The 26,150-nt window shown below is 36.7% G+C and overlaps 4 protein-coding genes across 4 annotated transcripts in view; 2 read left to right on the top strand and 2 right to left on the bottom strand.

Moving 5' to 3' along the window:
- The window catches only part of Rhp (rhophilin), a 35,291-nt gene extending 24,646 nt beyond the window's left edge, over nt 1-10,645 (bottom strand). Inside the window, 2 exon segments of the mRNA XM_068298665.1 lie at nt 8,020-8,394; nt 10,294-10,645. Of these exon segments, the coding sequence (XP_068154766.1) occupies nt 8,020-8,190 (171 nt within the window). The 5' untranslated portion in view covers nt 8,191-8,394; nt 10,294-10,645.
- Nucleotides 10,646-10,924: 279 nt separating this feature from the next.
- Nucleotides 10,925-12,285, top strand: Paf-AHalpha (Platelet-activating factor acetylhydrolase alpha). Its single transcript, XM_068298540.1, has 3 exons — nt 10,925-11,109; nt 11,184-11,689; nt 11,759-12,285. Exons 2-3 carry the CDS (start codon nt 11,288-11,290, stop codon nt 12,038-12,040), a joined length of 684 nt encoding a protein of 227 aa, XP_068154641.1. The 5' UTR covers nt 10,925-11,109; nt 11,184-11,287; the 3' UTR covers nt 12,041-12,285.
- Nucleotides 12,286-13,737: 1,452 nt separating this feature from the next.
- DNAlig4 (DNA ligase 4) lies at nt 13,738-17,475 on the bottom strand (the record flags this gene model as incomplete). Its single annotated transcript, XM_068298720.1, is given in 6 exon segments — nt 13,738-15,286; nt 15,361-15,813; nt 15,874-15,915; nt 15,917-16,797; nt 16,857-17,042; nt 17,106-17,475. Coding segments are annotated over 6 exon segments (2,844 nt in total), but the record flags the coding sequence as incomplete, so codon positions are not given.
- Nucleotides 17,476-17,964: 489 nt separating this feature from the next.
- The window catches only part of NFAT (NFAT nuclear factor), a 53,344-nt gene continuing 45,158 nt past the window's right edge, over nt 17,965-26,150 (top strand). The window contains exon 1 of the mRNA XM_068298264.1: nt 17,965-18,904. Coding sequence (XP_068154365.1) covers nt 18,772-18,904 — 133 coding nt within the window. The 5' untranslated portion in view covers nt 17,965-18,771. The remainder of the gene's footprint in view (nt 18,905-26,150) is intronic.

Consider the following 26,150-nt stretch of genomic DNA (forward strand, 5'->3'; position numbering starts at 1 on the left):
CATACAAATGGCTTATTTAAAGTCATTTATGGCTAAATATGACCTTATGTAAATGTATGTTTTTGAGAATCAGAATGGCTATGCACTATATGACGAAATTAATATGGGATTCGTCTTTTAAGTAAGTTCTAAACATACAAAATTTCCAATCAAATCCGACTAAAAATAGCCAAGTTATGCATATAAACGTTTTTCCATAAAACCGGAGTTGGCCGTTGGCTGGTGGCGGCGCCAGTGTGCTCATATGCTCATAACTCATAATTGAATGTTTTCTTTTGGATAAAATGGATATTAAAAAGACACATTTTGAAACGATTTTTGAAATATTTTTGAAATCAAATCAAGTGGACAAACTAATTTGGCAACGAAAGCAAAAGGAGATTTCGGTTTCAAAGCCGAGCGAAATTTATTCGATATCCGAAATGGGAACAGACCTGATTACATACCAAATTTTTGGAATGAAATGCAAAAAACAAAAAACCAAAAAATTAAAATGAAGAAATCTACTTAGTGGAAGACTTTCTTAGAGTCAACTTCTCAAGTCTCACATCATGTAAATTATACAAAAATATGTAAAGTGATTTCCAGCAGGGGGAAAATATACGCCGCTTGTAACTCCAGAGATTATCTGTATCTCTGTATTGGTAGAAAAAAAAAAAAAGTATAAAAAAAACAAAACTTATCTACCCTATCATTCATTCCTCAAAACTCTATTGTAATCGGAATCATTTTGGGTCACACGGCAACAGCGTAAAAGTTATGCAAATGACGAGTATAAAAAGGTTTATAATATTTAAGTTTTGTTTGGTTTTTTGGTTGCGTCCAGCCCAAAAAAAAAAAAATAAAACACAAAATAAGGTAAGCAGACGACAGTCAGACGAATAGACAGACAGAAAGTTCATTGCAAAGATTATGTAATGTCGCATACCAAAAAACATAAAACAAAACACAACGGAAGCTTTTTTGCCACAGGTTTTTAGCCTACTTTGTATGGGTGTTTGGGTTGCTGTTGTTGTTGTGGCTTTTTGGAGTGGTTTGCTTAGGCAAGGAGGCGAGCAAGGGGGGGTGGTCGTGTTAGGTGGAAGAAGTTTGGACCAGATTCCAAGTGCAGTATTTTTTGGATTGGATGGAATTAAATTAAATTGCAACCAAGTTGATATGTGTCCGCATCTTGGACTAAACGGAACAGCCAGCAGCGGGAACTGGATGGACTCTTGGAATTTCACTCTGGTTTTTGCTTGCCAATTTACTGCCGCCTGCTGCAAGTTTGTAAGTTGTGTGCTGTAGAAAGCAGTTTGTAAACTTGCTCAACAAGTGCCGTCGCCGTCGCTGCCACCGCTGCCGCTGTTACCATCCATCCATCCATGCATCGCTCGCTGCCCACGGCGGACATGGGGCGAGTTGCCTCGATGGCGAGATGCTGCAGCAGCAGCATCTTGGCGGGGCCACTAGGCAGCCAGGCAGCTAGGCGGACTAAAAGCGCAAGTGAAACGCATTTTGTCATTAAAATAAAAAAAGCAACTAAATACATAAATATCTCTCCATCTCCCTCTCTTTCTTTGATACATTAGGCTAAAACACTTTGGAGAAAATCAAATGGCTAAATGTTTCTACTTGATATCAATTTCATAAATTTCCTAAAGGGGTAAAAGAAAAATAGAGAGAGAGAGGGAGAGAGAGACATATACTGAAGTATCTATTCCTTAGGGAATCCCCCAAAAATTCATAAGGAATTTCGTAAGAGGATGTCCCAAATGTGATGAAGAGGAAACTGAAGACGGCCCATCATCTCTTAAGTAACATCATTAAACTAGATACTAAATTCTAATTTCTTTTATAGCATATGTACAATCGGACAAAGCTTTTGCCTAGCCTAGTAGTTTAAATTTATTAGGCAGGTATTTTGGGTTTTAAAAGAAAGTATTGAGTATTTTTAATTCGAAATACTTCAGAAGATATGATGTTTTTTGTGAGGCACTGTTTTCGAGAGATGAAGCAAACTACAAGCTTTTTAACTAAATTTTTAGGATTTTTTTTCGTATTTTGTTTTGAACAGTAAACAGAAGTAAAGGGTTAGCAAAATGTTTAATTTTAATGGGTCAAAAGAAATCCCAATATACTAAATGTATTCAGGGCTGAATTACATCCAATGTGAATCCAACGAAGAGCTGAAACTTTAATTTTAGACGATCCTGCGTCGGATTATCCTTGCCTTAACTTTCGAGGTCGAGAACTTTTTGAACTTCAATAGTTCTAAAACTTCTTATTCTTTTCAATTTCAAACGATCATTTTATTAGTTATTCTGAAAACAGGCTCCTGACCAATAATACCTTCTAAGTACATGTAACTGATTCATTTTCGTTGTGTATAAATATTATATTATTAAAATTTAAACGATTTTGAAATTTCTTAATATGTTTAAATGCTTTTCGTTGAGTTTTTGTTGAATCTCATGGATGATTCGAGGTCAACAGTTCGAACTGATCCCATCAATGATGATCGTATGATGGCGTTTAAGGATAAATTTCTGAGTGCAGAAAGATTGAATGATAAGATAGCAAGCATATAACCAAGCTCATTGAAGCTCTTTCGTCTCTGTTTCTGTCTCTGTCTGTGTATGTCTGAGAAGGTTGACTTAAAGATCGTGTAAATTGCACACTGACATACAATTAAACAAAACTAAAGGTTAAACAACGACCCTACTAAAAACACACACACACACGCGCACTCACACAGACAGACCACGCCCCGTATCCATTCCCCAAAAAAACTTAGGCTTCAACATAAAATATATTTTGCAATTTTCATGGCAACTTTAACTCGAAAAACAAAAACAAAACATCACAAAAATGATAATAATTATGCGAGTGCTCGTAACGCGCGTTGTTCGCCTAGCAAAATGTCAAAACCCAAGACTCTAAAATAATCGACCTCTCTCCCCTTCAGATCACCCTTCCCTTCACCGTGAACCATAGCCATAGCTCAGACCCAGCCCCACACACCTTATGAATTTAGGGCCCAAAATAAAGAAAAGAGGAGAGAAACAAAACAAAATGTCATTGTCAACAGGTCGTCGCACAGTGGTTCAAATTAATAGATCTTGTCTTAGAATGTATTAAGGGGTTACTATAAAGCTTAGACAGAAGTCTACCTCTTTTCTAACTTTAAACTTGGAAAATGTAACAAAAAATATAGTGAAAATCATTAATATTAGATTTGAAAGCAGAGAAAAGTTAAAGTTTTCTGCTTTGCTTAGGGCGTTATCAAATATGTTAAAGTGATAAAGTTTCAGTCAGTTTTCTCCTTAACAAAAATTTTGGAAAATTGACCACTGTGCCAGTGCCGGCATAAATATGTACACATGTACATAGATGACATAATTATATAATAGATTTGTATGTGGTACATAAATACATGCATAATACATAGAGTTTAAGATTAAGATTGAGATCTAGTCTGTTCCCATCAACCAACATTTTGCCCCTTTTTGTATTCAAGTTCATAGGTGACTTTTAATGTATTTCCTCTAAAGCTGCCAATTTGCCAACATCATCAACATCATGATGGCGAATGATTGATTTCCTTTCCTATCTTCCTTTCATCCTATTTCCTTCATTCTCTCTCTCCCTCTCATTATATCTGGGTGTGCCCCCTTCCATTATTGACCACCAACATGCACCTGATTCCATGGAAAAGGAAAGCAAATGCTCAGTTGGTCATATACATACAAACTTACATATGTATATGTAAAGAGTATATGGCTGATAATCAATGCTGCAGTTCAGACCGGTTTTCTTTTTGTTGTTGTTACTTTTCTGCACTAAATTAACGCAGAATAAACATATGTATGTATGTATGCATGCGTAAAAACACAAGGTATACGCGTGTGCGCTCTACAAGTTATTTTGCAGTTGGCTTCTTCTCTAGGAGTGGGTCAGCAGGCCCCGCAGGCAAATTGAAATGAGAAAACAGAATTCTATGAACATGAACATGTATTAGTTGGTTACCCGCGATGATATCGTATAATTAACAAGTTGGTTGGCAGAATTGTAGGAATCATAGTAACCCTTTTGAAGACAATCCATCGAGGCGTTTCAGGGATACACATACACACCATTGGGATGGTTTTTCTTACCATCTACCATTTGCGAATAGTTTTTTCCACATTATCAATAACTAACCGACTAGGCCGACAAAAATCAGAGCCATAGTATGGCTCTACAGAAGTTTATATGTATATCCTTAAAGGGTACTCCAAGTCTTGGTTAATGGGTACGTAGGGCATGAGGACTACCCGACTTAGTCAAGTTATCTTGAGATATAACCGCACCAAACGGAAAGTGTCCCAAGATCGTTTTTAGTTAGACTATATTTTCAACAAATCTTTGAATAAACAAAAAACTCGCATAGACGAACAAAGCTTTGGTTCGAACCCCAAAAGGTGTCCTCTTAAGGCAGGTTATACTGTAGTGTATTGGTCCGACTTGCTCAACTCTTATACTTTATCTCTTAATGGTAATGAAAATCATAACAATTAAGTGGAATCAAACTTAGCTCATGGATTAAGAGAGTGAGTGGGACTTCAACAGACGGATATGCGATATATATTGACCCGACTTGTCATGCTGATCAAGAATACATCTACCAAGGTGCGTCTGCTTCTGGTCTGTGTTCCAAACATCTGACCAGGTTTTATGTACTACGTAATTATCTCTACAAAGACCCATTAAGACCTCAGACAAGTTCAATGCTCATCGAAATATTTAAACAAACATTTTCTGTTTTTTTTAAGTAACAATGTGAAAAATAGCATTGGATTGGCATTTTTTCCCATCGTTGTTATGTTGGATTGTCAGTCAGAGACGTCAAAAGACGAGACGAAGCCATCAAGGAGAACACAAAAAAAAAAACGATGGCAAATCTGTTCATTACATTTTTAAATAATTTTTCGGTTTTGTTTGGAATTTCAGTTTCGGTTCAAGCTGGGCCGGGAGGGTAATTGTTTTTGTTGTTGTTGTTGTTCATTGTGTTGCCATGAATCGAGTTAAATTCAAGAATTATGACATTTTTGTGTTGTTGTTGTTGTCTTGTTAGTTGAATGTTTGCTTAAACAACTTTTGTTGTGTTGGTTAATGTGTTTTTTTTTCTTCGTTTGTTTCTTGTTGATTATGTAATTGCCTTTTAAATACTCAAAAAAAAAAAATAATAAATAAAAAACGTTTAATGAACAAATGTTGGGCATTATTTTAAACGCCATCAAAAGCCGTGGATATATCCTTTGCCTCAACTTTTGCTTGTATTAAGGTCATGTCAAAAGTGGCTTACCATGGCTATTTCCACATCGATTTGCCAGTTATCAGCCAGCTATATATGTATGTGGTAACTGGGCCAACTAAACATACAACATACATCTGTTACGTTTATTCCATATCTTATCGATACAAAAGAACAACAAACAACAAAAACAATTCTCAATTGCTTACACAATTTCCTGATTTCGATTCCCCTCCGACTCTCTCTCTCTCTCTCTCTCGATAGATCGATGTAATATTAACCCAAATTTACGTGAAACCTTTTCACATGGCCTTTCAGTATTATAAAGATGACTCAAAAAGATACTTAAAGATATAATCATTTCACATTGACATTGTGGGTACTCATTTTATTATATATATATTACAGAAGATCAGGTAAAAGTACTGAAATAATCAAAGAACTTGAAGCCGCCGCAGTCTTTTTGATTTTTATTGACAATGCGCATTCATTTCCATCCCATTTGTGTGTGTGTGTATGAAGATAAGACCTTATCAGAAAATGACTCCTTAAAAGAGTTAAGCATAAATGGGGCAATTTCATTTCATTGAATGTGGTCAGTTATACATATATACTTATAAAACAAGATAGAGATATATAGAGGCGAATCCATAGGGGAAACTTTAGGTATGCGGATCAAAGAATTTGATTAATTTGAATATGGATATGTTGAAGAACACATAAATACGTCGTCATTTAAGACTGCGAGGGGACTTCAAGCAGTTTGGCAGCCTAGATTCTAGAGTTTAGAACTAGTTAGTTTTGGATTATCATTTCAAAGTCTTTTACATTTTGATGACAATTTGCAGGTCTTCTGATACGACGAATACCTTCATTTGTTATTGATGTAACTATTAATACTATTCTAACTGCCTTTAATGCTCTTATACCCATTTAAATATAGAATTTTCTCCAATAAATGCCTGTTTTTAGAACCAATAACAATAAGAGATTTGCTTAATGTCTAAAATTAGTAGTGTCAAACTTTAATTCCATAAAGCGCCTCCCAGATTTGAAATATTTTACAGATGATATATAGTTCGCACTTGTTTAGATCGGCGTTTATCACTTTGGATAATGCCGTTTTAGATTATACCAGACAGATCTATTCATTTTGTCCAAAAGAACTGCTATTGATTCGTTCCCACACTTGAGCCGCATAGTAATTAGTTAGTTACCTCAACAATTCATGACTAAAATCATGCTAAAGTTGTGCCCGAAAAGAACAGAGGGCGATCTATTTAAATAAATGCATTTTCAAACGACTTGCTAATTTTAGAATTGTCTTATTAATTCTGATATTAAAGGAGTGTTCCACCCAGTCATTTGAGCTAAAACTAAATAGGGAAATCTTCTGCAAGCCCACACAGACACTATAAAGATGATGGAGTATTAGAGTAAGGCAAAATTCTTCAAGCTAAAGGAATTCTCCTCTCTCTCTCATATAAATTTTGTGTTTAAATGATATAAATGAGACTTTTATGAGACTGAAATATTAAATTAAATCTGAATTTAACCAACTGTTAAAGCCAAATGCGTAAAAACAACTGTTTTGGCGTCGATTATTGACCTTGAAATCTCTTGGCATTAACAAACGAATATTTTTGAAATTAATTTGTTTCCAATCTTAAACAAAGATATAATCTACATTCAATTTATTTGACACTTAATGTCAGTCATCATTTTTTTAATGTGCTTTGACTTTAGCTTCATTTTTTTGATTTGACTTTTAATAATCAAAAAATATGCATAGAATTTAAGTACAATATTAAAAATTAAGAAATTTGTATGCAACTGTAAGCGGGGATTAGACTAGACCATTCCGTAATAAAAATCGGCCAACTATAACCCATGAGATTGCCACAAGTGTAAGAACAACAATAAAAAGAAGAAGATGGGTAAGAAGAACCCATAGACTTTGCTTCGTTTGTTCTTTCGTCTTTTTTTATGGCACAATGAAAGCCAAACAGCCAGAACAGAAACAATTTTCCTAACAAATTATGACAAGCGAGCCAAGTCAAGTCAAGCCAGGCCAACAGAGATACGAGCAGAAGGAGAAGATGGAGAAAGATGTAAAAGGAACAAGACCAAAGAAAGCAATCAAAAAAGGGCATCCAGATCGTGAGTGTTATTTGTGTGAGCCGCTAAGAGGGAACACATTTTGAAAATAACTTAAATTGCTTAAGATTTTTTGGTCGTTGTTTTTTTTTTTTTTTGTGTGTCTCGAAAATGTATTAACCACAGTAATAAGGGAAAAGTGAGCAATTACATGTGACCGGAAGAAGGCCAAGAAAAAGGCAGACAACGGCGGAGAAGAGAACGAGAAGGAGGAGCCCATGACCCCCAGAGAGTCAAGTGACAGAGGTTACCCGTAGAACAGGTAAACACAGAAATGTGGAAATTAACACTTGTTTCCCCCTCAATCGTTCTCTATTTTGCTCTCTCTCTCTTTGTGTCTCTTTGTCTTTTTCTCCATCTATCTCTGGAAGTCACTAACCCAATTTGGGGGCAACATAGCGTAACATCGGAGAGTTCGGACTCTCCCACAGGTTGTTGTTTTTCTTTTTTTTGTTTCATGCTTGGCTAAGAATTGCGCGCGCAGCGCGTGACCAAATTGTTGTATGTTGCACTGCATCCGGCAGAGATCCCCCCTTAGCCCCCACCCGTGATTGGGGCACCACTTTTGAGTTCTAGAGGACACTTACCCTGACAAAACAGAATGATAGAGCCTGCGGCTCATCATCATCATCTTCATTTTGTTGCTGTTGTTGTTGTTGTTGTTGCTGCTGCTGCTTCTGGTCCAGATCATTTGTTGTCATTTGTTTGTCATCCATTATGGCTTTCGTTACATTGCCATCATCGTCCATTGCATCCATGATTTGTCTGTCGATTTGTCTCGTCGACCCAATTACCACGCTCCGTGGCCAATTTTAACTGCCACTAAATAAATTTTGTTATTGTTGTTGCTTTTGTTATTATCAATTATAATTAACTTTGATTTTTTGTTGCTGTTGTTTGTTTTGGTCTCTTGCGGTTTTTAATTTCTTTTTATTTGTAATTATTTCGTTTTCGTTTAATTTCTGCAATAAATTTCACTTTTTATTTAAACGGAAGCTGCTGACTTAAGCATTTTATATGGAGTAAATATTGTTTGATTGATCTGCCCTTATGTATTTTTTTCCCAGAAAGTCGGAGTAAATGGGTGAAGGCTGATAGATCAAATTACCCCCCGATTCCCCTCCATATATATGTATATATGTATGTATGGTAAGTAGTTGTTATCCTAATAAAACGATCTTTATGTGCTTACTTCGCTTTCCTTTCAAAAAAATTCTATATAGTATATAATAGTTGATTAATTTTAAATTTTCAATGCTTTATTCTAAGCATTCCCTAATCAAATCACTAATATTTGCCATTTTACTTAAATTGATAACTGGAAACGACTTTGGGATCTGGAATATGGTATATATTTTATCTAATACAATTAGTTTATTTGTTATAGCTAATTTAGGCAAATCATTTGGGGACCTTTAATGTTAAATTCCATTTCATTCTATTTTATTCTTACCAAGATCAAATCACTCGAATTAGTAGATTCTTAAAGACATTTTGCCTACCTAATGGTAAATCTTCTATGCTTGAGCAATTTACAACACTGGCGATGAATTTTCTGTTTCTAGAATACCAAACACTGTTCTATTGTTTTATCTCTAGTTATAATTGTTCAAGGGGAATTTAAAGATTGTCTCACGCTACCATCTCAATTTTGTCCCCCTTCCCGACCGCTTCCTCTGCCACGATCCACCATCATCCCCCGTCGAAATTCTTCAAGTTTATCTCATTTCACAAGTTCAGCGCACTGCGACAATGTGCCGCACCTTTTCTCAGGAGACATTTAACCAAAAAAAAATCATTTTCTTTGGTTAACCGAAAACGACAACAAAATTCCACTAAATTATTCAGTAGAAATGCTGCAAATTTTATTTATTTTTTTTGTTTTTTGTGACTGCCGATCGGAAAGAGATAAGACCAGAATATAGAATCTGTGTTTAATACACATATCAAGTTACTAACAAAACAAACAAAAGCAAAATTAATTATTAGTCTAACATGATGAACTGAGTGACTATGATAACAGATAAGCAGCAGACGGGTTGTTTATCATGAATGTTGGGAGGGTTATGGAGGGTAAGTCAAATGTGAGTCATTTTTAGTCTATCATAGTTTTAATAATGATAAGTTTGTATCTAGTTTAATATGTCTTTTTGTCATCTGCTCAAACTTTGTACAAGTCTTTGGATAAGCCAAGAATTTTATTCTCATTGGGGACATTTATCTAATAAGAATGTAGTGAAATTACGTGAAAAGCCCAGTTCACTTCTAAATTAGATTAGATAAGAGTGGAGAATCCACGAAAGTTGACCTTCAACCTTAAAATGTTGATTTGCCCCTTGATAAGGTCACATCGCTTCTCTATGAGTCAAGGAATACTAGATCCTTACTACGCCCATGGTCATAGAACCCTTGTCATATTAGACATATTGATAGGGCAATGAATCACACGGGAAACTGGAAATTCTCCAATAAGAATTCAAATCGGAATTAGTCAGATTGATAATGCATACTTGTCGTATTGGCATTAATTGTCTTACAATATATATCCGTAAGTACATATGCACATACTTATATAGGTGTATGAATGATAGCCAATGGAAGAGGTGAATGGGTAGCGGGGTGCTAAGGGGTGCTGACCCACTCCCCCAAATACCAATTCTTCTTTTGTAAGTATTCAAGGCCTTTTATGTTATTGTTGTCTGCCATTCTGACTTTCTACGAAAATTTCTTTACCATTATGTTACTTCATCTATTCATTCTTTGCATAGCCAATTTACACATAAGATTTAACTTGTTTGTCCTTTTTCGTGGTTGAATCTTTTGTTTTTATATTTGCACTTCGTTTGATTTTTTTTTATTACCTTTAAGGAACACTTTTTGATATCAACAAAAAAGATTTCTAATTTTTCTTCTTGTTATTATTTTCTTTTCGATCGCGTTTCGTTTCGTTTTGTATTTTTCTGTCTTGCCTTTTGTTTGCTTGTTTTTCGTTTTATTCACACGTTCGCCGAAGCTGCAACTAGAGCTAGAGCTAGAGCTACAGCTGAAGCTGGAGTTGTATGTTTTTAATTCTCCACTGCAAAGGCAGTTGTTGTTGTTAATGCACTTTCCACTGCACACGCACACACACACACAATCACAATATCAGCACAATAACTAAAAAAAAAAAAAAAAAAGCAACGCAAACACACACACACAGTGGCAACAGGTGTAAAAGACAGAAATGTCGCGACACCGACACGCACCTCTTTACTCGATCGTGGACGGGAAAACAATGAAAAGAAAAACGAAAAAAAAACACAACAAAAATTTAATGCAGAGTTGCCGTCGTAGACGTCCGGTTTGCTACGCGGGTTTTGGATATTTGATTTTTGATGAAACTATCGACTTATAGTCATTATCGATAAATTGTGTGTGGCATGGTGGCTCTTTTTTCGATACTATCGATAGCTTACAAATTTTCACCGAACAACTATCGATAGTGACATCGATTATTTTGCCAACACTAGCAGAACGCCGCCGCCGTGTTGTTGTTGTTAATAAATATTTTTTTGTTTCATTTTATTATATATTCAATATTTTCAACTCCCTACACAATCACACACTGCAACCAATAGGAGAAGCTCCACTCAGATACACAAACATCGTATATATATTTATATAGTAAGGAGGGAAAGGTGAGAAACCACACCCACCAAAACCAGATTCTGTCCCAGGCCCCCAAAACTTTAACCCTTATTCGGCCTTTCAGACCAAGTGGTCCTACATTGCAGTTCCGACGAACCCTATTCCCAACACTTAAGCCAACAACAACAGCAATCATCATTCACATCACACACACACTTACACACATAAATGACTATGAATCCGTGCTCTGTGCCCACACCCGTGCCGGATGTGGATGGTGACAAACGCTGGCAGAGCATACATCGTCGCTTCATTTCCGATTGCCGGGAAAAGGATCCGGATGTGATATTTTTGGGCGATTGTATATTCGAAACACTGCAGAATAGCGAGACATGGAATCAATATTTTGCACCATTGCATTGCTTGAACTTTAGCATACGCGAGGATTGCACCGAGCACGTCCTATGGCGTATCGAGAACGGGGCCTTGGATAATGTAAATCCCAAAATTGTGGTACTCCATGTGGGCACAAATAATGTGACGAATACGGCCGAAGAAGTCGCCGAAGGTATTCTGGCCAATGTGCAAAAAGTTAGACAAAAGCTCCCAAATGCCTACATTCTGCTGCCGGTGAGTCTGAGTCTCTTGTTCGCTTTGCTTCCAACATCCATTAACATTTCTTTCGTTTTCAAATCTCAGTCTCTCCTGCCAAGGGGTCAACAGCCCAATAAGCTGCGCGATAAAAACGCCAAAATCAATGATCTGGTGAAAGAGCTAACCAAAGGTCAAGATCGGGTTCAAACATTGGCCATCGACAAGGGCCTAATTCAAACGGACGGCAGCATCAGTCACCATGATATGTTTGATTACAAGAATCTAACAAATACAGGAGCTAAAAAGATACTCGAACCTCTAAGCGATTTGCTATCGCAAATACTCAATGAGAACGAGCTGGAACGCGATCTCACGCCCTCCGAATAGGGATATGCAGACTTTTTCAAATGGTCCAATCAATGGAAAGTCAGTTGGAATCCAATTAAAAAAAAAACAATTCACGAAATTCAAAGTTTCCTTATTCCACATACACCACCCACCCACACAAACACACACACACATACACACACCTCTATTATTATAATTCCACGCATACAAACCACAAACTTCCTCCTATATAATCTTAAGCTCACTCACAAAGAAATATAAGAAAACGAAATGGAAATTTGAAATGAATTCTATATATTTCCTTCTCCCATGGAATTTTGTATTTTGGCATTTACAATTATATATATTATATACATACATACATAAATACATCCATCGATCATCATCATGATTTACATACATTCCCTAAACTAAAAAAAGAAAGAAAAAAACAATCTCTCAATAAAAACTATTTGCCTAATGTAAACATATTTAACAAAAAGAAAGAAACAAAAAAAATGAACCACAAAGCAAAACTAAACAAATTGTTTTATTAACATCGCCATTTACAAGGAATTCAATACACCTGTAGATTATAAATGTATATATGTATTTTTAATTATATTTCAAGAAATCACGATAAATATTTGTGAAAATATTGTCAAATTCGTAAGGCCTCATGAGAGTATTAGTAAGTTATTTCGCGCCTTTGTTAAAACTTAAATGTTCCAAAAACTAATACATTTATTGTAGTTATCCCCCATACAATATTATATTGATTTTGTCAAAAGATTTGTTTTTCTGCGTAGAATCTAAAAAAATTATTCTTGCTTTCCGGTTATAACGAATCCGATTATGGCGTTCATCTGGTCATAGGGACGAAAGTTCGATGATTTGGTTGGTCTTCATACAAACTTATGTGACAAGGACCACCACTTAGTACGCTTATGTGTTTTTCACAATTCAACCGGATTACAAAACTTCGAAGTGTGTTCAAATGATATTCAAAACGAAGACGACATTCCTCTACTGGCTGCCGATTTGCAATAAGGAATTGGAAGAATTTGTTTTTATTAACAATGGTGTGGCGGTTTGTGAAGAACCTTTTGAGGACAACATACATAGTTACCAATGTATTGGTCAGGATAGTGACGAAAACGTCCAAGACCAAAATGAAGTTGTATCAACGCCTAGTGTTTTGTGGAGTCAATCAAGGCTTCAGAAATTCTGAATAGCTTTGTCTAGAAAGCGTCTTCCGGATTTACCGACGTAAAATCGTCGATCCCTTGAACCGGATTTTACTCTTAACACGATGGTCAATAAAATGATCTAAGAAATCAGCTCTATATAGCCAGCATTATTTCGAACTGGCTAGAATTCTTTGCTTCAAACTAAAGTCCGATTATTCACTGATTTCTTTCTGTTATATAATATATTTGGACTAAACAAAACGGTGACAGAATCTGCAAACTTTATGCTGTTTCGTGATGGAATGTTTTTTTTATCACAAAAAATCGTTCTTTCTTTACATAGAACAAATCCTTAGCTAAAAAAACACTTTTAATGTTCCTAAAAATAGCAACAAGAAAACCTGGATTTCATTATCTAGTTTTGTAATCCTTTAGTTTTTTTCATCACTGATAATTTTGACTTGGACTATTATTTAATAATTTGCATTATTTATTGCTAAAAATTTAAGATACATGTACATATTAAAATTTGTGTACTTTCAGATGAGTCAACCTCTAATGCTGTGATTTAAAAATTACCCTGTTTTTGGGCTTTCATATATTCTGGGTATATATTTCATATATACACTGTATTTATATGCATCTGTCCCCCTTAACATTCACAATTTATATTTCATATTAAGATGTGGACAATCATTCTTGTTTCCCCTCTAACATTCAGAATATAACCTTTATATATGGGATATAAGACTTCGTCACTAAGTTTTGCTTATTATAAAATATATGAAATTAAAACTAGCGACTAAAATTTGGTTAGGTTGTGTTGCTCTGAAATGGATTTGTTCTCTTACATATCCCACTTAGCCATTTTTTTTACCATTTCCATTACATCAAACGAGTTTAAATATTAAAAAAACTAACCAACCTTCATTTGTGGTCACTTATCAATCCCTTGAATTCCTTGATTCTTACATCTCAGCTTTTAGAAAACTAACCTGAGAATTAGCAAAGTGGTAAATAACAAACTAACTGGGTAAGTGCCGAGAATCTGCATGCTTTCTCTGTGCGAATTACATTTAAAGCTTCTTAAAAAAAAAACCCCTTAACTTCTAGAAGTAACACAAGCACTAATACTTTAACATAGTTAATTCTAAAAACAAAGTGATCGATTGAGCACAAGGCAAAATGGTTGTAATCATTGGGATCAATGATAATTGACTTGAAATTGAATGGATGGAATCAGCCTGGATTCACGATGACATTGCTGGAGCCAGGTTGAGTTGAGAACCTCAACATCAGGTGGCAATTGCTGGATTAACACCTCCAAGTTATCCAATTTCTGGGTTATGTCGATAAAGACATGAGTTAAAAAGCGATCCGTTGAATCGCTGACCAATTCACCGCCATGCTGAAGAAACCACAAACGAGTCATTGGATCACTGTTGTTGGACAAATAGCCAACCATGTCGCGAAACATATAATAATTAGTGATTTCAAGCGATTGCTCTATATCGTGATAGTCCTCCGGGCCGATGTCTTCGCCATTCTGCTCGAGATCAGCATCGGTGATATCGTCAAGGGCATCCTGCAGCTCTTGAATTGTGGCAAAGGATTCGGTATATCCATCGCCGAAACGATCAAAACTTTTGGCAAACTGTCGACGCAATGGCTCAGTGGGTGCCAGCACGTCTTTCGGTCGCAATTCGATCTGTTGCTTCTCACAGCATCGCAGGAGCCAATCCATGCGTACGATTTCACATTTGCGAGCAAATTGTTGCATTAGACGCTCCACCATGTAAGTTACATCGCCGGCAATACAAATGCATTTGGCATCATGGGGCAGAGGATTCTCGACAATGTAGCCACCATTTTGCAGGACCAAGTCCCGCAATTGATGCTTGTGTTGGCGACGTCCAGGCGAACCGCTCAATATGCAGAATTTGAACTCATCGAAAAGCAGGGTATTCGCCTCCAATGGCAGGCACCGACGTTTCTCATAGGCCGACAGACCCAGACGACTTCTTTCCGCTGGCGTTAGCTTCTGCCGTTTCCTCTCCGTCGTGAAATCATCGAGTCGCAGTTGTCGTTTGTTCAGCTTCTTAATACCAATTTGACCCTGTGAAATTTTCCAAAATCGTTGTTATATCCATCTCGCTCACTTTTGTGCGAAGGCACGGGCCTTTGGCTTACCTCACACAATTGCTGAAACTCCTGCAGCGTCATGCACTCATTCCAAACCTTGTCATCCCTCACCAGTTCGGTACGTGGAAAATGTAAGGATTTGGCCGTATAGAATGCTCCATACGGGGCCAAATCGGCTGCCTTCACTTGCAGGATAATCGAGTGTCTGGGTTCAATCCAAACATCTGGACAACCCTCCTTCTCAGTGGCCTTGTAATGAAACCACAATGGTGGCGGCTCTGCACTGGCCTTATGCCAATGCGAACGCAGTGCATCATTCAATACGACACGCTGTCGAGTGTTATTCGCCACACGGCCAATACTAAAGACCTCATCGCGTCCACTGTTGTTGGTTTGCGGTTGCAAAACGCCCAGTAAAAAGGATTCAATGAATGTCATCTTGCGATTGTAGAAACCTCCAATGATTAGAACATCAAACTCAGTGGTCAGGCCTTTGATATACTAAGAAAAGGAGAAGATTTGACTTTGAGCAAGCAAAACACTATTTCCATTTTGACTTACATCGGCTTTATCCTTATACCACCCACCACCGACCCGTACCCCCCGGCTTGTAGGTGGAATTTTGCATTTTTAATACAATTCCCTCAGCATTGGAGTCGAGAGCCTCTTGGAAGTATTGGTGGAATTGCTCAATCGACCCAATTTTACGACCATGCATTATGCGTAATACTCCTGGTTGTTCAACGATCAGCTCATTCAACTTATGCATACGTTGTACAAAGGGCAAATCCAACAAGCTCTGACCATTCAGATAGAGCAGATCGTAGACTACATAACAGGGACGCCAACTGCCATCCAATTTTAAATGTTTGACATCTGTATTTTCGCCTTTATCGCGATAGCATTGCCGATTCACATCCCAGACCATCATTTCGCCATCAAGTATAATCGACTCCATGCCGAGAGGCAAAAGGGCACGCAAATGAGGCGTCAGTGTACCATCCGCCTGGTCATAGGAGCTGCCAAAGTTGCGTGTATAATCGGCTCCATTGCGTGATATATACTTGAAATGATCGCGTGCGAAATGCAATTGAAAGCGTTCGCCATCCATTTTAGTCTCCATATAGAGGACATCCAAGCTCATGAGCTCTTCAATTTTGCCCGGAAATCTCTCGCATAGCATGGGTCGTATATGATGGAATGGTTCAATAACCAAATTCAGATTGATTTGAGGAGCAGCAGCCGCAGTAGTGTTAGTGGCAGCTGAATCATTTACTACGTTAAGCTTATTATCGGCAAGCAGATTACACACTTTGCCCAAATCGGAGCAACGTTGATACATATCCTTGGCATTCGCATGAAGGACTCCAAATATTCTCTGCTCTCCAATCCCTAACTCTAGACGTTTTAATAAAATACGTATTAGCCATTTTTGTTCCAATGGCGAAGCCAAATCGGTGAATCGTATGAGTTCTGTTTCCTTCACTGAAAGTGGAGCAAATCTTATAAACGAACTGGTCACCATTTTCCAACCGTCTTCCAACCTGTCATATCCTCATTGGCTATAATGTCCAGCATGTTGTGCACCTCTTGGAGAGTTAAATTACTTGGCGGATTATGACATCTGGGCAGGAGAACGGCATGAACAACTTCGGCATAATCGTCACCACCTCTGCCGCCCATGCGAAACGAGTTCCAGCCTCGATCCTGCAGACGTATAGCATCTCTAGCTGTCAAAGGCAAAAAACAGATTATTGCTTTCAATTGTTAAGTTGTCGACATAGTATCCTTACAGTCTTTGGCCAATTGCAAGACTCGGGTATAGAGACGCCCTAAAGCTGTTATTTGAAGACCATAATTATCTCTTGCCGTATCGGCGCTTGGCAATAGCAATCGGAGCACGGAGTAGAAGCTACTGCTACCGTTCTCCACAGAATTTGTCTCGGTTCTCTGATTTTGGTCATTCTGTTCCTCACACGTCTGACGGAAAGACTGGCGGTGCCGTTGAAAAGATTCATAGTATCGTTTGAGTACCAACTCCTTGCGTTGTTGATTCTTTTGCGATTTCACTTGCTCGAACATCTTGCAGATGTCACGAAATTTGATTGTGCTAGCAATGTCCATGGTCAGATCGAAAGCCAAAGCAAAAACAAAAAACACAAAATGCCCAAAATATTTATTTCACAATTGAGATGAGTAAGTTGATTTCGATGAAAATATCGATAACTTCCTTTTTGAAACGACCGGCAAACTTTTTGGTTGTTCAAAAGGGCGTAGATTATAGGAGAATAATGATGGCGGCAGAATATAATGCAAAAGTAATTATTAATTGATTTTGTGGCTATTTTATATAATGAGTATATATGTATCTAGGGCTTGCCGTTTTTTGGTGACTTTTATGGGCGGCCTTTTTATAGAAAACCAGTTATAGTTTGCAAGAGAACACTAAGAAATAATTTAGGCTTAAAGTTTTTTTAAAATTAATTTATGGAGTTGCCACATTGTTAAAAAAAATATGCCAGTGCTAGTGACGAGTGGTTATTTGAAAATCGATATGATCGATAGTCATCAACACTATTGCCGAAAACACTCTTAGGGTTTCCCCATTTCATTGACATTAAACGTTTCTGCGGCAAGAGAGGCAACTCTGGTCTACGTCCAACCAGTTGAATGTATTGTTTATACGAATACTACGTTTTTTTTTCAAGTGCGATTTTGCTTAACAGTTAAAAACAAAACTCTATGCAAAACCAAGTGAACATCTTCAGAGAATTGTTATTTTACAAATAATTAAAGAACAACAAAACGTCATAAATAAAGCAAACAGCCAAAAGGCAACTAACTAACTAACACACACAATAACACAGAGTCTAAAATAATAGTGTATTTGTGTGTGTGCGTGTGTATTTGCGCTTATGTATGAAGAAAAGAGAGAGAGATAGAAGAGAGGAGGAAACAAAAAACGTAATAGAATTGATAAAACATAATTGTGACGCGCGGGGGGAAATTTAGCGCCAGGAATAGGAAATCATTTGAACATTTAATGTAGGAGGCAAAAGGTAAGAAGGAGGCAATAGCAAACCAAAGCCGAAGCGAAAATCTAAAAATAGCAACAACAAATTGACGCAGGCAGCACAATTCTCTTACATACACACACACTCTCTCTGGCTGGGACTTTTGGCTTCATTTGTGTGTTTCTAGTAGTAGAGTGTTTTAGCCTGTCAAACCGCCCGACTGACCCCCTGCCGCCGCCGCCCTTCTTGCCAACGGGTCCAAGAAAGAACAGTCAAATCGACAAAATAATATAAATAGAGAGTGAACTGCGTGCGTCCGTTTGCCACTCTCTGTGTGTTGTGTGTGTGTGTGTGCGTGTGTGTGTGTGTGCAAACGATAACATTAATAACAAAATACCGATAGCAACAACAATAATAACAACAACAACTACAACGGATCAAAATTATGCTTTTGAAATTCACAAAAACCAGCAACGGTGGCACCACGGCCACAGTTGTTCGTTCCGGAGTCGGCGTTGGAGTTGTTGGAGCAACTGGTTCCAATTCGGCCACCACAAGCTATGTCGCACGCGGAACAGGTTTGTAGACTTTTTTTGTCGTCTTCTGCTTCTTCTTCTGTTTTGCATTGTTATTGTTGTTGTTTTTGTTTTTGTCCGAAATTCTCTTGTTTCTCCACTTTTACCACTTGTTTTGGGCAAGCGAACAACAACAAAAACGACTTAAAATACAAAAATAACAAACTATACCAAACTTGAAAAACAAACAAACAAGAAAAAAAGAAGCAAATTTACAAGTTTTCTTATCGGCAATACTTCTTGAGGGCTTTTTTATTTTGGTGTGTGGGGTGGGGGATAAAATGTTTATAAGTAAGAAAATATTATTTATAAAATGATAAATACGTATATGTGTATATACAAATGTATATGTATGTGTATATGTCTCTTCCAATAGATCAATATTCAATTCAGAGACAATTCAGCTTGGCCACAATCTCTTTTCATAACCAGAATTGTATTAAGTAATTGGAATTTTAAATGTTTGAAATGTTTGTGAAATCATTGACACTTGGAGCTTTAATTGTTCTCCGATAAGATAAGGTTGAAGAAGTATTACATTTGGTTTATTTCATTATTACTTGGATGGCAAACCTAATCTTACAGTATTACAACTACTTCTATTCTTATTTTATAGACCCATACACATTACATTTAGCTTATTACATGATTGCTATCCTTACAAGTTTCAGCTGCGAACTTAAAAATAAAAATAGGAATCGCACCAATAAAGGAAGGGGTTATTACAAAAGGTAGAGAATTGAATTTGTTTTCCTCGGTACGAGGGTTATTTAGTAATTTCTCGAATTCCAAAAAAAAAAAAATAACGATATGCTGCTGTCTGCAAGGATAAATCGACGCAGGATTGCTTGATAGTTTAAGCCGGCGTTATATTCAGCATGCAATTCTGGTCCTGAGCACATTCAGAAGGTATACCCATTACCAGGGCCGAATTTGAAAAAAAGAGAAAAGTTGCTTGGGCACCTCCAAGAGGAGAAATAACCAGAGGGCCGGGGCTAACTTCGACCGCGTCAAAGTTTGTATACCCTTGCAACTTTTTTGGTAACTCTATCCTTACCTATTAGCCATCAATGTGGAAGAACGTTTTATCTAAAAAGGCTAATGTTTGCGAAAGAATCGCCTACAATCATAGGAAATAACAAAGATATTGATCAAAGTCACTGTTTTCGACCGATCGTTCCTATGGGAGCTATATGATATAGTCACCCGAACTTTATCAAATTCGACACAGTCATTAACATATATATTAAATTAAGAAATGTTTAATTTAAAAGCAATCGCGTTAAAAGTAACGAAGTTATTTACAAAAGTCACTGTTTTCGACCAATCGTTCCTATGGGAGCTATATGATATAGTCACCTGATCTTGATCAAATTTGGCATAGTCGCTTATAGGCGTAGTAAACTCTCTAATATTAAGTTTCACGACAATAGCTCAGAAAATAACGAAGTTATTGGGAAAGTCACTGTTTGTGACTTGGCCGTTTGTATGGGAGCTATATGATATAGTCACCCGATCTTGATCAAATTTGGCATAGTCGCTTATAGGCGTAGTAAACTCTCTAATATTAAGTTTCACGATAATAGCATAGAAAATAACGAAGTTATTGAGAAAAGTCACTGTTCGTGACTTTGGGGTTTGTATGGGAGCTATATGATATAGTGGTCCGATCCGGCTGAATCCGAGATATACAACGCCTGCAGTATATACAAGCCTACGTGCAAAATTTCAGCTCTGTAGCTCTTACGGTCTAGGAGGAGTTTGCGTTGATCCAGACGGACGGACGGACATGGCTAGTTGAACTCGTCTCGTCGTGCTGATCAAGAATATATATACTTTGTATGGTCGGAGATGCTTCGTTCTATGCGTTGCACACTTCTGACCAAAATTAATATACCCTTTTTGCAAGGGTATAATGAAATTTCTCTTAAAGCCAGCCAACGCCATGCGAAAAGACAACTTTCGACCAACCTTTCAAAAAAATCACCTAAAATATTTCGGTGCTGTAAGTATCTCAGCCCGCTCTTCTGTGAGTCCAAGCCAGCCCCTCACCTGCCTTATCTCATCGGCGCAATCTAATTAAGGTCATATTTACTGAAAACATCAATAAACGATTTTTGAATCATTTTTTTTTAAATCAGTTCAGTAAATTTTCATTATCGAGTTAGTTTTTCCTCTTTGTCATTATCCTTTCGAACGTTCCTGCTATGGCTATTTACTATGCAAAACTTTACGAAAAATGTCTGTAAACTCTTAAACAAATAATCAATATTGTTAACAGGTATTGATATTTATCTTTCAGTTGAATAGTTAAATACAGATGGGGCAATGTCTTTTTCGATTCCGGAGATATCCACTGCAGTGGCGGAAATTGGTTATTGAGGGAGGATCTGCCACAGATCTGCCCACTTATACCGACTTCTAAAGGCGTTTAAAGGCCATACATTTAAGCATGCAGTTAGTTTGAATGAATTGATTAGATTCTCTCTCAGTAGCTCGATCATTTGCCTCAGCATCCCATACACCGCCCCCTTTTGCCACCCGTAACATTTTTCTCGTTGCTGTCCATGGGCATTTACATAGCGATACAGTTTCCACGTGTTTCTGTTACATACGAACACACACATAAATTACAAGATTTAATATGCTGCCAATGAATAGATAGACGATGTGATTTGGGAGGGGTAGAGGCAAGGGAGGCGAATTTGGTTTGGGGTCGTTGTCATTGCGTTGAGCTTTGAGGAAGGTTATTTGTGCTTTATTTTTCGTGCTTATGTTAGGTCACTTGCTACACGTGGCTACATCAAACATTTTCAAGGAGAGTCTTTATGTGGAACGGTTGGGGCAGGGGATGCGATGGAAGGGGAGGGGACGTCATTGCTATTGAATTGGGAATCCTTTGCTCATTTCACATTTGTGTTTGCTTAGTATATGATTTCCCTGTTGTCCCTGTTGTCTATGTTGATTCCGTCTTTGTGTCTCTCTCTCTCTCTCTTCCTCTCTCTGTCTAACTGTCCTTCTCTGTCATTCCATTTAATCAAATTGAGTACGTATATTCTACCAAGGTTACCACAGGAAGTTGGCTTTCTGCCTTTCCTTCCTGTGCTGCTTGTGCACCACTTTGTTAGCCACTTAATCATAGGACAACAAGAGGAGTGTCGACCATTCTTTGAAATTAATCTGGAAATAAATAAAATAATTACTAAACTTACTTCTCTCCTAAAGGCGACTATGTGTATATGTCGAGAGGAGAGTTCCGAAAAGTATAAGCAAAACCAAAGGCAAGAGTTAATAATAGACGAAAAATTAATTGCCCAAGCCGACCTATTTTTACACAGACCCAGCAAACACTCTGTCGCGCATATATCCAGCAAACCATTTGTGGTAATCAGAAGGCTTAACCGCATTTTTGGTTTCTGGTTTAGATTGGAAATGAGCAACCAAAAAGGAAAAAAATTTAGTAAAAGTGATATTTCAATGTTATCAAAATGAAGTAGATCAATACTCACACCGACTTAAATATACTCTGTTAAGCCAGTGGGAAAAGCAACTTGCAATTTCTCTATATATTTGATCATACGAACTTTGATTTTCAAAATCTTTTTAATCAAGACAATCTATTATACTAGAATAGCGAATAATTGTATGAAGATTGGTTTTAGGGTCATTGTTTTTTATTTTTATCAATTTTAAAGGAAGAAAGGGAATTATTGCCTGCAAAGATTGTAGAATGATCTGTTAGAAGTACCAAGAACCGCCAAGTTCTATCATTAACAGATTTTGCTAAAGAGCTTCTGAATTACAGTAAACACACTATATCTTCAACGCTTAAACAACTTAAGTATAACAACTGAATGAAGCGATAAAAGATGTGCATGTCCTTGCTTTGTGATGTAGACAGATATTTTCAATATATATACCAGAAAAATCGGTTCTTTTGATGCCTTGAATATTATATATTATGTTACCGATTTCATATAAAGAGTAATAACATTTGTGGTGAACAAAAGAAGGAATAATATCTCAGGTGGAGTGCATTGACAAAATGTAAACTTAATGGACTTACATATATGACTATAGCCTGTACTCTGCCGAAAAGAAAAGGACTGTATCCAAAATTGGACATGGAATGGACCGATTGAAGAAGAAAAAGAATTTTGAATTCTTTAAAATAGTTTTTAGGATTCATTCCTACCTAGCTCTATCTCCTTGCATTGCGATGTGCCGCCTTCACATTCTTGTCTACTTTAAATTTGTGTTTGTTGTTGAGATTTGGTTTTATATTTACCTCCCTTGATGGGAAAGTCCTCGGTGACAATTCCTCTTGGATTGGTTAATAAATGTTCGTTGCTGTTTAAATTGATGGGTGGTGGGAGGTGTGGTACATGATGGATGGTGATGATGATGATGATGTTGATGAGATGAGTAGTGTAAATCTAGTTAGTTTCTGTGCGTCATTCGAAATGCTTCCCGCTTGAGTAGGCGGCATACGGGGGGATTTCTTTTTTTTGGTTTAACCAAGTCAAGTCAAGTCAAGTCGAGTCGAGTCGACCCACATTAGTCATTCATCAGAGCTAACTAGCTAGCTCACAAAATGAGAAGCCTTAGAGGCAAATTGAACTTTGTTGGAGTAGCGTTACCTAAACGTCGCCCCTTCGACCCCCTTCACCGCCCACCGACCCCACATATGACCCCCTTGTCTTCCCCTCGCTGCGAACCTTTCTAATTGCATTGAAAGTCTCGTGACTTGTCGTCGTCGTTGCGGTCGTCTCTTACTCATTTTATTGTCTAATTGAATACAATTTTCTGCTCTCTAGTTTGAGTTAATGATCAAGAGACATTCAAGTTTTATTTCCCCGATTGTTTTTATTTGGTTTTTGTATTTTTTTTTTTTTTTTTGATATGCAAAGCTCGTTGTTATTGTTCGCTGTTGTCTGTCATTCGCTGCGTTGAATGACTTGAATAATTTCAAGTTAGTTAATCAATTTAATTATGTATGAAAATCGTTTTATTTTCGTTGTGTTTTCTCCCTTCCCACCTCATCATCATCTCTCCCTTATGGTTTTTTGTTTTTTGACACAAAAACAAAATGCCAAAATATAGAAGTTGAACCCACCTCAATTATTTTGTTATTGCGCTCGCTATCCCCTCCCGCCATTCAATGTGGCAGGGGAAGAGCCCCACCAGTAGCAGGGTGAGCAGGAGAAGGAGAGGGCGGAGATTCTGATGATGATGCATCATCATTAGAATATTGTAGAATTTTGTTGGTTCAAAACAAACTGATTAACAAATCTAAATTTCAAATTAATAGCGTGACATCGACTACTAGATACCGACTAGCAGCAAAGTCGTAACGGTATTGATTGCAAACGTTTAATTTTTTTTTTTTTTAATTATTAAATACTATCAAACTTGGACCTTAATCCGCATTTTAACATTGCCCAACACTGTTTACCAACACTGCGTATGAATACCTATTTTAAAATCTTTTTTGATGTTACACAACACTTAAATCTATAATAAGTATAAACTGTACTTCATTAATTGTGCAAAAGGTAGAGATAGAAGCTTAATTATAAAACAAAACACAAAGAAATTCGACAACTCTAGAGGAGAGTATTTTTTATCCTATGGGTAATGGGTAGTTGAAAATGAGTAAAACAACAACAACGAGTGTAAGAGTAATTATTTGTTCGAGTTTCTTTTTCATTTGCGCCTTCGCAGAGTTACCCTAGTATTCAAGTAGAGTATGGTGACTACAGTAACTGAATTGGCCATAAAAAGACTTCGATCAAACGGTTTTGGAATATAAAACGATTTGTACTGACTTAATCCTGCTAGATCAGCTTACCCCGCAAACAACACACAAAAAAAAAAAAAACATAAAAAATCGCCATTAATCTAATATATACATATATACAGGGACGGATCCAGGGTGGTGATCTAGAAGATCCAGACCTCTCCCCGAAATGGAAAGGAACGAAGCAGAAAGAAAAATCTACATTTTTTTTTTAGAGACAAAATTTATTTTTTTTTGAAAATGCTTAAATTTGTATTGTTTTTTGAGAGATAGTCGAAAAATTTACATTTTGGCTTACAAAGAGAATAAAATGACATCAGTTATTAATTTTGATTTAATATAATACTCAACCTTATGAATGTCAAAATTTATTGGATGACTTATTTTGGAATATTCTTAGTCATAATTGACTTTTAGTCAAGCCCGAAATCTCTTCCTTCCTAGAGTACATTGGTAATTTTGGTTAGAAGGACTCATTTGCGATCATATAAAATAAATATATTCTTGATCAGCACGATAAAACAAGTGTTTATATAGCCATATATGTACAAATTTTTAAGGTATGTGTTGTATATCTCGTTTAGGTCGAAAAAGGTGACTTTTTTTGATAACTTATTTATTTTTGAAGCAATTGTTTTAAAATTATTTACCCATTAGCTTGATATAGTCATTAATGTCTTGGCCAAATTTCTTCAAGATCGTGCGACTATATTATATATGTAGCTCTCGCAGGAACTATTTTATCTTATCTTAGCAAGCTTTAATTCTGATAAAACTGATCCTAATCGAATGTCTATATCGTATAGCTGGAACATTCCGATGATATCTTTTGACACCCATGGAAAAATAAGAGTATACAAACTTCGGCAAGGTCAAAGTTAGTCCAGCCCTCTGGTTTTTTTTCAATCGATAGCCACCGATTCAACTGTCTTTAAAAGTTATAACAATTATTTAATTTTGGGTTCTTTTTGTTAAGCATCAACAATAAAGTGCAATCAACAATTTTTTTATGGAAGGCGCCGAGAATATATATATTTTTATGTATTTAGGATATATAAAGTATAAACAACGATTTGGGGTTTCTATATTCTGCACGAAATTCCGTTAAATGAGTAAGCAAAATGTAGGCCAAAAGTCTTGAAATTTTTGTTTTGCGTATACCCTATTTAAAAAGGCAAGGCAAGGCACTTTGGCAATGTGTTTAGCCTAAAAGTGAGACAAATAAGACTCCAAAATAGGGGACCTTTGGTTGGAAGAAAGAGAAAAACTAAAGATTCTTATTACGAATACCATTAAAGGGGAAAACGATGATTTTCCTACTCTTGGTCAAGCGGTTTTTAGTTGCCAAGGGTATTTTGAGTGCGGATTTCATTAGTCAATGAATAAAATTAATTTTTCTTTTCTTTTATTTCGGTTTTGTCAGGTTGAAACATTAATTATGCATTTGTA

The sequence above is a fragment of the Drosophila tropicalis genome, unplaced genomic scaffold, assembly GCF_018151085.1.
Source record: "Drosophila tropicalis isolate 14030-0801.00 unplaced genomic scaffold, ASM1815108v1 contig_867, whole genome shotgun sequence".
NCBI lineage: Eukaryota > Metazoa > Arthropoda > Insecta > Diptera > Drosophilidae > Drosophila > Drosophila tropicalis.